This window comes from Branchiostoma floridae, chromosome 7 (assembly GCF_000003815.2).
Source record: "Branchiostoma floridae strain S238N-H82 chromosome 7, Bfl_VNyyK, whole genome shotgun sequence".
NCBI classification, from domain to species: domain Eukaryota; kingdom Metazoa; phylum Chordata; class Leptocardii; order Amphioxiformes; family Branchiostomatidae; genus Branchiostoma; species Branchiostoma floridae.
In genome coordinates, this window is record NC_049985.1 from 9,575,347 (window position 1) to 9,587,663 (window position 12,317).

At 41.3% G+C, this 12,317-nt stretch overlaps 2 protein-coding genes across 4 annotated transcripts in view; one reads left to right on the plus strand and one right to left on the minus strand.

The window, feature by feature from the left end:
* The window catches only part of LOC118419438 (endonuclease 8-like 3), a 9,699-nt gene extending 6,771 nt beyond the window's left edge, over window positions 1–2,928 (minus strand). Inside the window, exon 1 of the mRNA XM_035825804.1 lies at window positions 2,287–2,928. Within this exon, the coding sequence (XP_035681697.1) occupies window positions 2,287–2,432 (146 nt within the window). The 5' untranslated portion in view covers window positions 2,433–2,928. The remainder of the gene's footprint in view (window positions 1–2,286) is intronic.
* A 397-nt stretch (window positions 2,929–3,325) lies between these two features.
* Window positions 3,326–12,317, plus strand: part of LOC118419050 — a 34,385-nt gene continuing 25,393 nt past the window's right edge. Inside the window, exon 1 of one of the 3 annotated variants that reach the window (XM_035825287.1) lies at window positions 3,326–3,671. The gene's annotated coding sequence lies outside the window, so the exon portion shown is untranslated. Of the gene's footprint in view, window positions 3,672–3,741; window positions 4,190–12,317 lie in introns of those variants that run through there. The other 2 variants (XM_035825283.1, XM_035825286.1) reach the window with 2 other exon arrangements.

Here is a 12,317-nt window from a genome sequence, read left to right on the forward strand (position 1 = left end):
GATCCGGAGTCTGGTAGAGACTAATCAGTAAGGAAGTCTGCCTGTTAGTGTTACACCACCTTTCCACTACAGGCTGCGAGCACTGAGTAATAACCACTGACCAACTAAATATTTGACGTGTTTCAGGTTCATGTTTTCTTTGTGTTTTTTTTAATCCTTTGAATTATACTTTTGCATTGTGAATCATATTCCAATCATACAATCAATGGTCATACAAATCCAATTTTGGTCATCTAATCATGCTTGCCCAGTTATCACTGTCTCGTGGAAAGGGGGACCTAACTCCCTTTCCTGTACATTGATTGTTGTTACAGGCTAATCTCCAACTCAAAGCAGATCTTGCGGTGGTATATGACAGTATCATAAGCTGGGGAAGGAGTTTAGCGGGCAGAGGAGTTTTAGTCCACCGCGCACCGCAAGATCTGATTGGAGATTAGTTACAGCCACAATGGATTTTCTATGCACAAAACTTCCACATTTCTAAATATCAATACTTCCATTAATCAGCATTGATTTCTATAAAAAATGTTAGACTTACACTCAGTGCCAATAGCAACTCAATGCTGTTTGCATATTTAGACCAGCTTTCCCTTCTATATATGATATGCAAGCAGAGGATGGTGAAGAATGTTCCCATATTTGTCCTGTCAGCTTTGACCACAGGACAAAAGGTCTAACAAACTTGCAAATGCAAGACTCCAGCACTTACACACAATTTACTTTTAAATTAATCGATAAAGAAAACACTCATTGTCATCATCTAGCATGCGCCAAGTATCATTCTATAACTATAAGGTTGATGATTTGGGGCTGTTCTATTTCAAAATGGCCAGATGGGGAACAATTACTATTCCATTCTGATCTCATCAGTTCCTTCACCCCACCTCATCCCTTTTCCATATTTCAACTGAATGGACTCGTCACTATTCACAGCACACTGCTGAAACCGTCTACACGGTAATTAAGGTACATTTGGCTGAACACTGCAATGAATGCAACTTTGGGCATTATCCTTCCAAAGGATACTGCTACATGGCTGTACAGTTTTAATTCCATTTTACGATTTCAGCAATTATATATATAGAGTTGTTTATTGATTGCTGTTCCAACAACCTCGAAATACATCCCAGTGCCCAAGGCGCTGAATTGCGTATTTAGGCATTAAAAACATTTTTTAGCATTAAAAACATTTACACACACATACAATTACCTATAAACTCTAATGTAAGCGCTCATAACATGATGCTGTACAATACAATACCTTCAGAGCTACGTTACATCTACTTATGAAAACTGGATCACTATATATGCGCTGTATGTGTGGAATGCCCTAGAGTTGTGTCTGATACCTCCGCCCCAGGGGTCCAAGGATTCAAAATTGTCTCCAAAATTGTCTAGACAGACGATAGGCCAACCAGATAGCCCATGGCCTGTACCTGGGGACAGGAACAGGTGTCATTATGCAATATGATGCTGGGTATGTAATAAAAAGATCCTTCTGTTATTCTCAGTAGACGGATGTATTACATCTTGTGATGTCTCTAGCCTTACCGAGCACATTAATCTAGATTGAAAAGTGGCTTCTCAGTTTCAGTAAAAACAACAAATGTCACAGGAAATAAAGGATATGTTCACCATTCTGCCTGAAGGATCTATACAGAAAATATGTATCTGTTTCAGAATGCATCATCATGACAGTGTTGACTGGAAAATTACGTTTTCTGCCATAGGCCATATTAAAGTATTCATAGAGCCATTTGGTATATGACACATATTGTTTTCCCCTCCAAGTCGACTATCAATTGCATGCAATTTAAGTCTTCATTGCAATACCTGAGCAATGGCCATTTCAAACTAGCCTATCAAATCTAATTACACTAACATGTAATAAGCAATAATTTTGATTCAGTATGTGAAACAGTGTCAGCCCATAATTCAGACCTTGCAATATCTCAAAAATTCCAAAATGATCTGACCTATGACCTTTGGCTACAAACAAGGTCACTTATAAGTTATATTCTCTGCCAGCTGGGCTGGGGTGATGAAGAACTGCAAAACATAGGCCTAAGGTATTATTTCCTGGTTATAACACCTCAAGCTCTAATACCTCATGATAAAAGAAATATCATAACTTGTCATTGATTGATGCTTTGCCTTCTCTCTATGGGGCCCTGTCACGGAGAACCGAAACTGGGCGAAAACAACAACGTGCAAATATGGTCCCACGAAGTGCCTCCTGTAATAAACGCCAGACATCGGCCATTTGTGAGGTTGACCGTCCGTCAGGTCGCCACACGTCGCTGTCCGACCCTGGAGAAAATACACACCTCAGGCCGCGTACGGTTCCTCCCCCACTGCGTCTGCACCACACGCTGGCCCTTCAACCGGACCAGTCGTTCTCCCTTCAGCTTACAGCCCGGTCCCTCCACCATATCGTGTTTGGCTGCCGCTCTGCGACCTTTCGCACCTTCAGATAACAGCAGTGACCTGTCGACTAGCGGACGTTGCCCGCGCCGTAAACACGCCGAGACGGACACTTTATGAAGACAATCGCGCTCTGTTGAAAAGCCCCGCCGAACATTTCGTAATATTGAAATGGTGCCATTCTAGCATCCGCCATCCCTCCCCAACTGATACGTGTGCATTGAAACCACGTGTAAGGTGTCAAAGTAGTTTCACTTGAACGTTTCCAGTTCAGAGCCTTCAATGTAACACATCCTTTTTTCCTAACTGTTCACTGTATCCCATACGACAAGAAGATTTCTTCCACATAAAACATTCAGTGATGGTTGGCCGTTTTGCTGGCAAGATTTTGCTGACGTTGAATGCCTTCCTTTTTAGACGTCGTGCATGGCTGTCTGCATTGGGCGCCCTTTGGAATGTCCCTGTGTGACGTCAATATATTAGAGGCTACTCAATGAATTGTTAACTTATTGTATCATTCGCGCTTCCATATTACTTTCAAAATCAGATGGTGTTTTCTTTGTATGTGCCATTTTGGCCGTAAAACCTACGATATGTGGTCTTGACGTTTCAGACCGCTAATTTCTTGCATGAAACGTGCAGAATAGTTCAGCTATCTGAGGGAGTGGAACAAATAAACGGAACAGCGCAAACGTTGTTGGTTATGGTAGTTGGTCACGTTCCGCTTCAGGGAAAGTGTCAATAATTCAGCTCAAACTGAAGAAATCGCTCCACTTGTAACGCCATATGCCGAAGGATTCTTCATCGCTCTTTAACGATGCGAAAGTTTATGGGGAAAACTTTAGATGGAGGCTGTGAGCGTGACGCAAAGCTCCCGCCCGCCGGTCACATGGTCACAACACGTGTTTTGTTTGGCGGGGAGTTGGCTACCCACAGTTCCATGCGGGAGATGGCGACGTGACCGGTTAGGAAGGGTTGTTTGGTGTTTGGCTGAGGAGTCGGCGTTAACGTTGTTTTTCCCGAGTTCCTCCCGACCAAATTCCGCTTTCGTGGACACGGCTTTTCCTTGGAAGACATCCTCTTGAAGAATCTTCAAGAGATCTGGACATTGGATCAATATTTGGCGAGTTTGAGATCAGATTCGGACTTGTTAGTCGACACGACCGCACGACACCGAGGACTCACAACACCACCATCCAGGAAACTCGCGTGAAGTGCTCTAAAGCGACTATTTGAGAATCGGCAAGGTTTGTGAAATATTCCCCTTGTTTAAACATTACGCCCTGAATGACACAGTACATGCTTTATTACAGTTTAGTCGTCAAGTTTCAATAAGACATCACGATCCAATTTTGTCCCAGTCTGGAAACCAGGACCGATGACTGCGAAATCTTGTCTATCTAAGAAATCTGACTCGATGACGAAAGCCATCTTCAAAGTTCCCACGTGCTGCTTCCTCTTTCTGTCCCTTTCTTTGCCCCAGCCCAAGGTTGACTTTTCCCGAGCTCGAAAGGTGTTTGTTCTTTAACGGGATGACGACATAATTCATGAGTTGTGTACAGGTAGACATCACGTGAATGTCTTGAAGTGAGCTTGTGTGTGGTGGATGGTGTCCCACTGCCAGTGGTGTGGGACCGCAGCTCGGCTTGGCGTCCCTTTTGAAATTAATTCCGTAGATAATTCAGTGGTCACATGATCCCGTTGTTCGAGCCCCGCCTAGACCAGAAACGTGTCTGCGTTTGTCGTGTCTCCGAGCGCCAGGCCGGTAGGTCGGATTTTCACAACTCTTTACCACAAATACGATTCGGCGATTCTCTTTCGCCCAAGGTAGAATTTAGCGGCTTTCTTTGTTTTAGTATCTAGGGAAAAAGCTGCGTGTCCACGGTGACCTCGCTGTCTTGCATGAGTTTTTCACGCAGTTGAACAGTAACAGACACGGCTCGGTCTTTGGCCACTTCAGACGTCATCAGAATATGGAAGGTTAGACCAGTGCAGACGTCAATCGTTTCTGCCAAGCCACGCTCCCACTCTAACGTTAAGTCGAACCTTAAATTTCCTCTCCACGTTCTTGTTGCCAATGTTGGGCATTGATGAATGAGCCTATAATACTTTTCTTGAGCACATTTGTAAATTTATAGCCTTACGGTAAGAAGCTATTCTGCATTTTATTTTCAATTCCTCGATTATGCTACTGCATGTAGTAGTATTTTTGAGCTATGTTCCCTACTCTACTTCTTTGCTGACCATTTCAGTTGTGTTGTTGCAGCACAGTATAATTTTGTATCTTACTCAAGTTACTGTACAGTTTATGTGATCAAGCATTCCTTTGAAATAGAAATTCATCTTTAGATTTAGTTTTTTTTTAAATTTCTTTTAGTGTCATGTACCCTCTACCATAAGCACTTCAAGCAATGGCTGCTTCTGAAGTCTTTTTGTATCTAATGTTACTGTATGGTCCATTGAGGCATTTTGATATAAGGTGAGAAAGGCATGAAGATCCCCTAGGTAATTTGTGTTTGAGGTCAGTGCTAGGACACTGCTGATTGTAACAACTTGATGAAGCATGTCAATGACAAAAAATGACATAAGGCTTGCTGGTTTCACAATCATCCAGACATTCATTCTGTCCAGTTTTCCATCGGCTTTGCAGACATGACTCAAAATAATTTTTTTGAAAACCCGCAACACTTCTTGATCATGACATTACTCCCAGTTGCCTAGCCCTCATCTCAAACCCTTAATTTTTGTTACAATACTTACCTACAGTTTCCATATTGCAACAATGCTTGTTTCAGAGTGATGTGAAAGCAGGATTCATAAACAGTCTTTAATATGCCTTGCCAAATCATATGGCCTAGTGTTTTACATTTTGAGACATGTAGCATACAATTAGCATGCTGTTCACCAAGGGAGGATTCGGTCCATGTGACTCCATATCCCATATATTACCCAGCAAATATGGTGACACAAGGGGTAAAAATAACATTATACAGTACTGAATACTTCATTTTTTTCCACATATGGGTTTAGGTGACTGTATTTGAAAAGAAATATGCAAATGAGACGTGTCTTATGTAAGAGCAGGTATGATGAGTACGCACCACTTCAAGCAGAGGTAAAATGCTAAAGCCTTGCCGAAAGGGGTTTCAAAGGTCACGCCAGCCAATGGCTTGCATGCTATCATGTGTCAACAAGCATGGAAGACAACACAGCAGACTTGTACAGTCAAGACATGCTCATTACTGATATAAGAGAAGTGCAGCTATTTTCAGTAACATTGGGCAGCAAGAAAAAAAAGAGAGTTGTATGTGTTCTATTAGCGCTGCGATGAAGAACGTCACTCTTCCAGCAATAATGGCCAGACAGCTCAGTCATTTGGCATCAAAAGGTAGCCCTTAGGCCCACTGCTACCATCTCTTTTGTCCACACGTAATTTGGCAGTCTTTCAAGTTTTACCTAATTAGCATAGAATTGACAGCTTTCTTCTCCAAGGGTTGTGGTTATTTGTCACTGACAGAATGTCAGCTACTACAGTCATTGCACTGGAAGGGGAAGCTAACGCACTTTCAGACACATAGGTAACCATCAACACATGTTCAGTTTCCTTTGAATTTTGTTGTTTTTGTGGATCAGCAAATTGCAAGAAGACATAGCACATCCTCCCGTTTGATTGTGATAGCTGGTTAAAATACCTAAAGTGATACCGGTATGTCTTTTAGATATTTCTCTTAGGCACGTTCCACTCGATGTTTAGTGGAATCGATTGATTGATGACCCTGTGTTTCTTTGCATTCTCAGTCTGGGTAAAGGCTATAGTGTAGACACAAAAGCTTGTCCATTGGTGGGATCTTTGGGCAAAGGAAAAAGTGTGGTAAATCAGGTCAGGGCCAGTACAGGACTGCTGGGGAAGCCTGGTTCATAGAACAGCACAGCTGGAAAGAAAATGTGGTTTTTGTCTCTTCTCCCTGCATGTATTGCTATATTCTGATTTCTTAAATCTCTGGCATAAATGCCATAATTGAATCTTGACACTTCAAGTGTTGCCCAAATATGAGCAATTGCTGGAACCATGTAAGAACCTTTTTGCTGAAATTGAAATTGAAGGTGATTCTATGTGAATGACAGGGTTATGATTCACTTCCTTCCATTTATCACGCACTGTGGCCAAACCTTGGAAATGACACACGAAAAACAAAGGCGTAAATGAACTCTTTTGCTTTAAATGCCTTTCTATCCCTTGATATATTGCTTTGAATATTTCATGAAGGTCCAGTACCAAGTCTTAACGTAGAAGTACAGATTGTTGCATGATTTCACCTATTGGCTATAGCCATAGGAACATGCTTTGTTGCATGCACACAGTGTTGAACTTCTGTGTCCATGAGGTAGCTATTGATCCATTGATTTCCCCAAAGTAAGGGCACAGGAAATGATATAGCCAAGCAGTGAGCTTTTTATGCCTGAAAAAAGTCGCCTGGAAGGGGATACATGTGCAATGCGCCATAACATTGTTGTGGCCAAATGGATCAGGGTATGTTATATATAGCTCTGTTTGTAAAGTCTGGCCAGTGGTATATTCTTGGCAGTCATACCATTTGTCATCCTCAAATATTCTGTTTGGAATAATTTTCATCCCTCATTTATCTGCCTTGGCTTACACTACTGGACAGTAATGGTGGGTTACCTATTGACTACACATTTTGGGGAAGACTCCAGTATGCTGGCTTTCACTATTTCAGAAATACTTGTTCTCGATCATTTGTCTATTATGATACGGATTGATATAAGGAACCACTCATGGTTAGTTCCTGGTGCTTACAGTGCTCTCATGTCCCAGTGATAAAGATGCCTTGCCATTTCTTCAGCCTTTATGGAGAGGACAAGGGTGTGTGTCAAAAGGTCTTTTAGTTTAATGGAACATAGTGTGCATTAAGGCTTTCTAACCGTAAAATCGGGTAATGACAATTACATGTATTTCCATTGCACTCATATAAATGGTTTGAGGAATTAGCCCTTATAGTTATACCTATGGAACATTTCTTCGATATGGGATCAGTATGTTGGTTAATGTTGTCTACTTGGGGAGGGATTTTGGAATTGTTGATATGGTACATATTATAGATGCACAGACAATGTCTACGAAGCAATATTGATCTGTCTAAGGTCTTCCATTGTCAGTCCTTAATTAAGCTCTCAAAGTGATCTTTCGTTCCATCATGTTTTTAAGCTATATGAGCAAAAAAGCTTCTAAACCACTATTTAGATATATACACCAAATGAATCACAAGTGGGACAATTTGCAAGAAACAGCGTGGTGTCTGAAGCTGTTTGCTTGGCATGAAATCTACAAAGGTGAGAGGGAAGAGCATCCTGTGTCGTACGAAAATGTTGAGTCACACAAGGTTTTAGGATAATAGACGATTGCAGGAAGCATGCCTTGGTTGTTGAGTGCTAACACGATCGGTTCAAAAGTATTTCTCCTGGAGGCGTAAGCCCCTGTGGGATACCCTTAGCATTTGACAAGTGTATATGTCATGGTAGCAGTTACATGTATTCAGCATTTATAACTGGTTTCCCAAACCCAACAGGGTAGTGGAAAGACCGCCTGATGCTCCAAGGGTTTGTCCAGCTGTGTCTTTTCTGCCTGTTTCAGATATGGTGGTAGGATCCATGGAGACCTCAGCCTTGAGAGTTCGCAGCAGTTGCTGTTTATGTTACTAACATCATTGTTGACCAGCAAATGTTCTGTATGAGAAAATCATACTGTTAATGTTATTAGAAATTGGAATTTTGCTGTCTTTTGACTGGATACACAATACCTGGGTTTGTTGAATCAGTAATATAGGCAATCCTCCTCTGTACCATAAATTTAAGTGTGGGTAGAAAAGACTGGTCATTGAGATTGAGTACTTGTTTGGTTCATACCCTAAGGTTATGGCCCAGCTATCAAGGTCAGTCATGATCTAGCCTTTTGCTGAGCTGTGGTCTGGCTGCCATCTCCGTCACCCTTACTCATGGCAGATTGACAAGAACAAAATACTCTCCACGCTTCCTCATCACAAAGCATTATTAACCACGACCCAATCAGGCTAAACCCAATATTGCCTCATGTTCCTCATACCTATATCTCTCCTCAAAGCCAAACCCGGTTGCTCAAAGTTCACCTTCCCATTTTATGGCTATCCCTTTGTAAAACCCTTTGAATGGTTATCTGTTCTAGATCCCTATTCAGGCTATTGGGAATGTTAAAGGCCTATCGATCAAAGATGAATTAAAAAGACAGTGAAGGAAGTATACCAAAATTTTCTTCAAATAACACTGTTTCACATAACTATATCAACTACCGGTATTAACACACAAGCATATAGTTTATAGTTGGTTTAAAGCATTGTATAATGGTGTGGAATAGTGTAGAGGCATAGCTTATTTTGTGGTAAGCCAAAGAGAAGAGGACACAAAGACTGAAAAGACAAGGCAGGTCCACTTAGGTTGCTGCGTGTTTACTCAGTATATCTATGGTGTTTGTCCAACAGTCATGTGACCAGGTAGAATTACTGAGCCAGCAGTAGACATTGATTGTCACATGATATGTCTGACCAGAAGGGAGAAAATGGAGGGAACCAGAGAAATGTTCATGCCTAAAAGAATGTGTTGTAAGAGACATGAATTTCAGACAAAAAGCTATTGGCCTTTCAAACTGCACCTGTATGGTGCTATTCCAAACAGCCATGTTGCTTCACTTGTCTTGACTGACATGAGTCCTAACCATTTTGAAATGTCTTCAAAATTCTCTTAGAATTATTCACATTCATCAGGGTTCTACAACCGTTAATTTTAGCAGATATTGTAGTTGTACAACTTTTTCCACATAAAATCTTAAAGGACTGAAGGCAACGAAAAGAAATAACTCATTTTCCTTAAAAACAAAGCGTCTTTGAAAAATACAGAAGGATCTGACTGTCCTTCCATGGCTCATTATTAAACTATGAAAATGGAGGTTGTTTAGACAATGGTGGTGTGCTGATATGGTCGGACCAGTTGTTCCTGATTCGTTCCCTAAGGCCACCTACCAACAGGGGACCTTTCAGGGTTTTTAACCACTTAGCAGACATTAAAGAACAGACATGGTCAGGTCTCCTTGGTGAAACCATTTTGATCAAGAAAAAATGTGGTTTTCATGGCCTTTGTTAAAAATCAGGCATTGTCAAGAATGTATGGAACCAACTGTCTGTAAGGTAGTTATTTACAAAGGTAGAAGCCAAACCCCTCCTAATTTGTGTTATATAGAATTGAAGACAGATTGATATCCTCAGCCATGTGTTAAAACATCAGCTACATTAGCTCCTTCTCCATTATATAAACTTCATGACTGCAACATCACACATGTACAAAACTGTAAACACACAAAGGCCAGATCCTGTTCAGCAACAAGATATTGTTTTTTCTGTTGGGAATAGATCAATACACTCTTCCCAGGGAATTGTAACTGCAGCCTATGAAGGGCCACATAAGAGCCATGTAGCTGTAAGTATCCTAGAAAAATCGGGCACCACTTTTTTTATTAGATGTATACAAAATCTTAACAAATAGCAGCGTCATCAAACCCTTATCAGGTTTAGTGATAAACTAAACACCCATGGTTTGGCAACCTGCCAGAACTCTGCCTAAAATGGTTCTAAGGGCAAAGCTCACATGGATGGCAAGCCTTCAGTCATTGTGTGCAATAACATCTGAGGAAAGATTCTAATCTAAATCTGGTAGGGAATGGTAAAAGTGTTCTTTCCGAGAAAGGCACAAAAGGGACATGTTCACTGATAATTTTCTTTTGCTTGCTTGGTCTTGCCATATGTTACTCATTTTGATACCTAGGAGTTTCCCCATGTGGGCCTTGCTTGAGAAAGATATGTTTCTAGATTTCTAAGCCATGTCATGGTTTTCTGCCTGTCAAATGCAATCCTCAGAATGTATTCCTTTTTCCATATCACTGCCAATAGTGCTTCTTGTCTTTCATGTCTTTTGACATTCACACTGGCTGACCTTGCCAGCGCTAAAATGCCTTCCCCATCTGAGTCACATGACCTACCCTGGCATTTTACATATGCATGGCCTGATTGGAGTGTTTGCAAAGGGAGGATACTCACATGTACATAAAAGGGATCAGGCCTAGTTATTGCAGTAAGATCTCTTGCTGATGCCTTGGGCTCATTCATGTAGCTTGGTGCTAAAATTCCAGGTGTGTCCAGCCCTGAAGTTAACAGCCACGTAATTGTAATTGTAACTGGCAAGGTGATGAAGTAGACATTTATCGAAATGACTCAGATGGTGTTTATACAGTCGCAGAAGGTTAAAGACAGCATTTGTACACAATTAATCTGTATTCCCCAAATACTGATATGCTATAAGATAGATATCAATGGCTTTTAACGGGAGAGATTTTAAAAACTCAGTGCCTTAGCACTCTTATTTTTGCTCGCTTAAAGCCGTATAGATTAGAGATGCAGTCTGTAGTTTTTTGCTTCAAGGTAAATGGAAATCTTGCATAGCACTATTTCATGGAACAATCAAGTTTATGTGATAAAGACCCATCCTAGTACTGTGTGCCAAATATTCAAATGAAACGTTACTTATTATCAACATGACATGGTCTTGGAGGGTTTCTCAGTTCTGGATGTAAAGGATGTTTACCAGACCTGGGCAGGAAAATTCAACACATCTGGATCACATTATTCTGGCAACACTGTCTTTGCTAATTCCATCAAGAGACATGTAAAGAATACTAGTAATGTTTTTCAGACCATGTAAAGTATCTACAGTGTGTTTCATTATTTCTTCAGGCCCTTGGGCTTTTATAACAGTCTGAGGTTTGTCACCTGTGTAAATGACACCATAGGATCAAAATTCCATGAGGTGTATTGGAAGGGCAAAGCCAATATGTCTGTCTTTTCTAAAGCTATGAATTTAATTTGAATAATTGTAAACTAAGAGCATTGGCAAAGTGCACAGTCAGACTCAAAGCAAGGAGTTTCTACATACTAGTAACCTCCTTGGTCAAAGGATGAGATTCATCCTACATGAAGAAATCCTATCTTTTTTATATCATAATACATGGTTAGCTAAGAAATGCATATGTTTGACCATGGGCAATAGGCCTCGGAATTGTGTTTTTTGTTGAGTGACAGGAACCCCGCCGCGCGCTGTCTGCCACGGTAGTCCGCCGTGTACCGCCAATCCGGAAATGCCTCCTCAGATGCTCCCGTCAAAGATTACTATCTTCTTAGTGCGAGTATTTCCCGTCATCCTTTGCGCCGCCTTTCCCCTAACTTTAAATGTTGGATGGGTAAGCAACCGATCTCCCTGATGTGCGTTACCACTTCCGGTGTTTTCGATCATCTGTGTTGTGGTGTGGGATCGTACGGCGGGCCCGTTTAGGCGCCTTGTCGGTTTTCGTGGTACTATTTGAGAAGTTTGAGGGTTTCAACACAATGACAAAAGCTACGCTGCACTGCAGATACGTTTTGACCGTGTTTTTTCCACTGCTTTCGTCTGATTTTCGTGATCGGTAACGTCGCCAACCCGAAAGTAAGAACTGAGATAGGAATACCAACTTCCTTAGGAATACAGATCTCGTGAAACAGATGGCATTTTAGCGATTATTTAAGTATGGACCGTTCTACGAGAATAATGCATCAATGATTATAACGATTACATGTGGTTAGTGCCAGCGTTTTGGTAAATATACTAGCTACCGATGCGTTTTTTTTACGACGACGTGGTGTGGCCGCCGCCGTACTGCTGGTAACGCAGTGACCCGGAAATCGGCTAAAATTCAATGGCGTTTATTTTAATTTGAAATGACTAATATGTGCTCTTTGTACGTTAAATGGCCTCCAAAT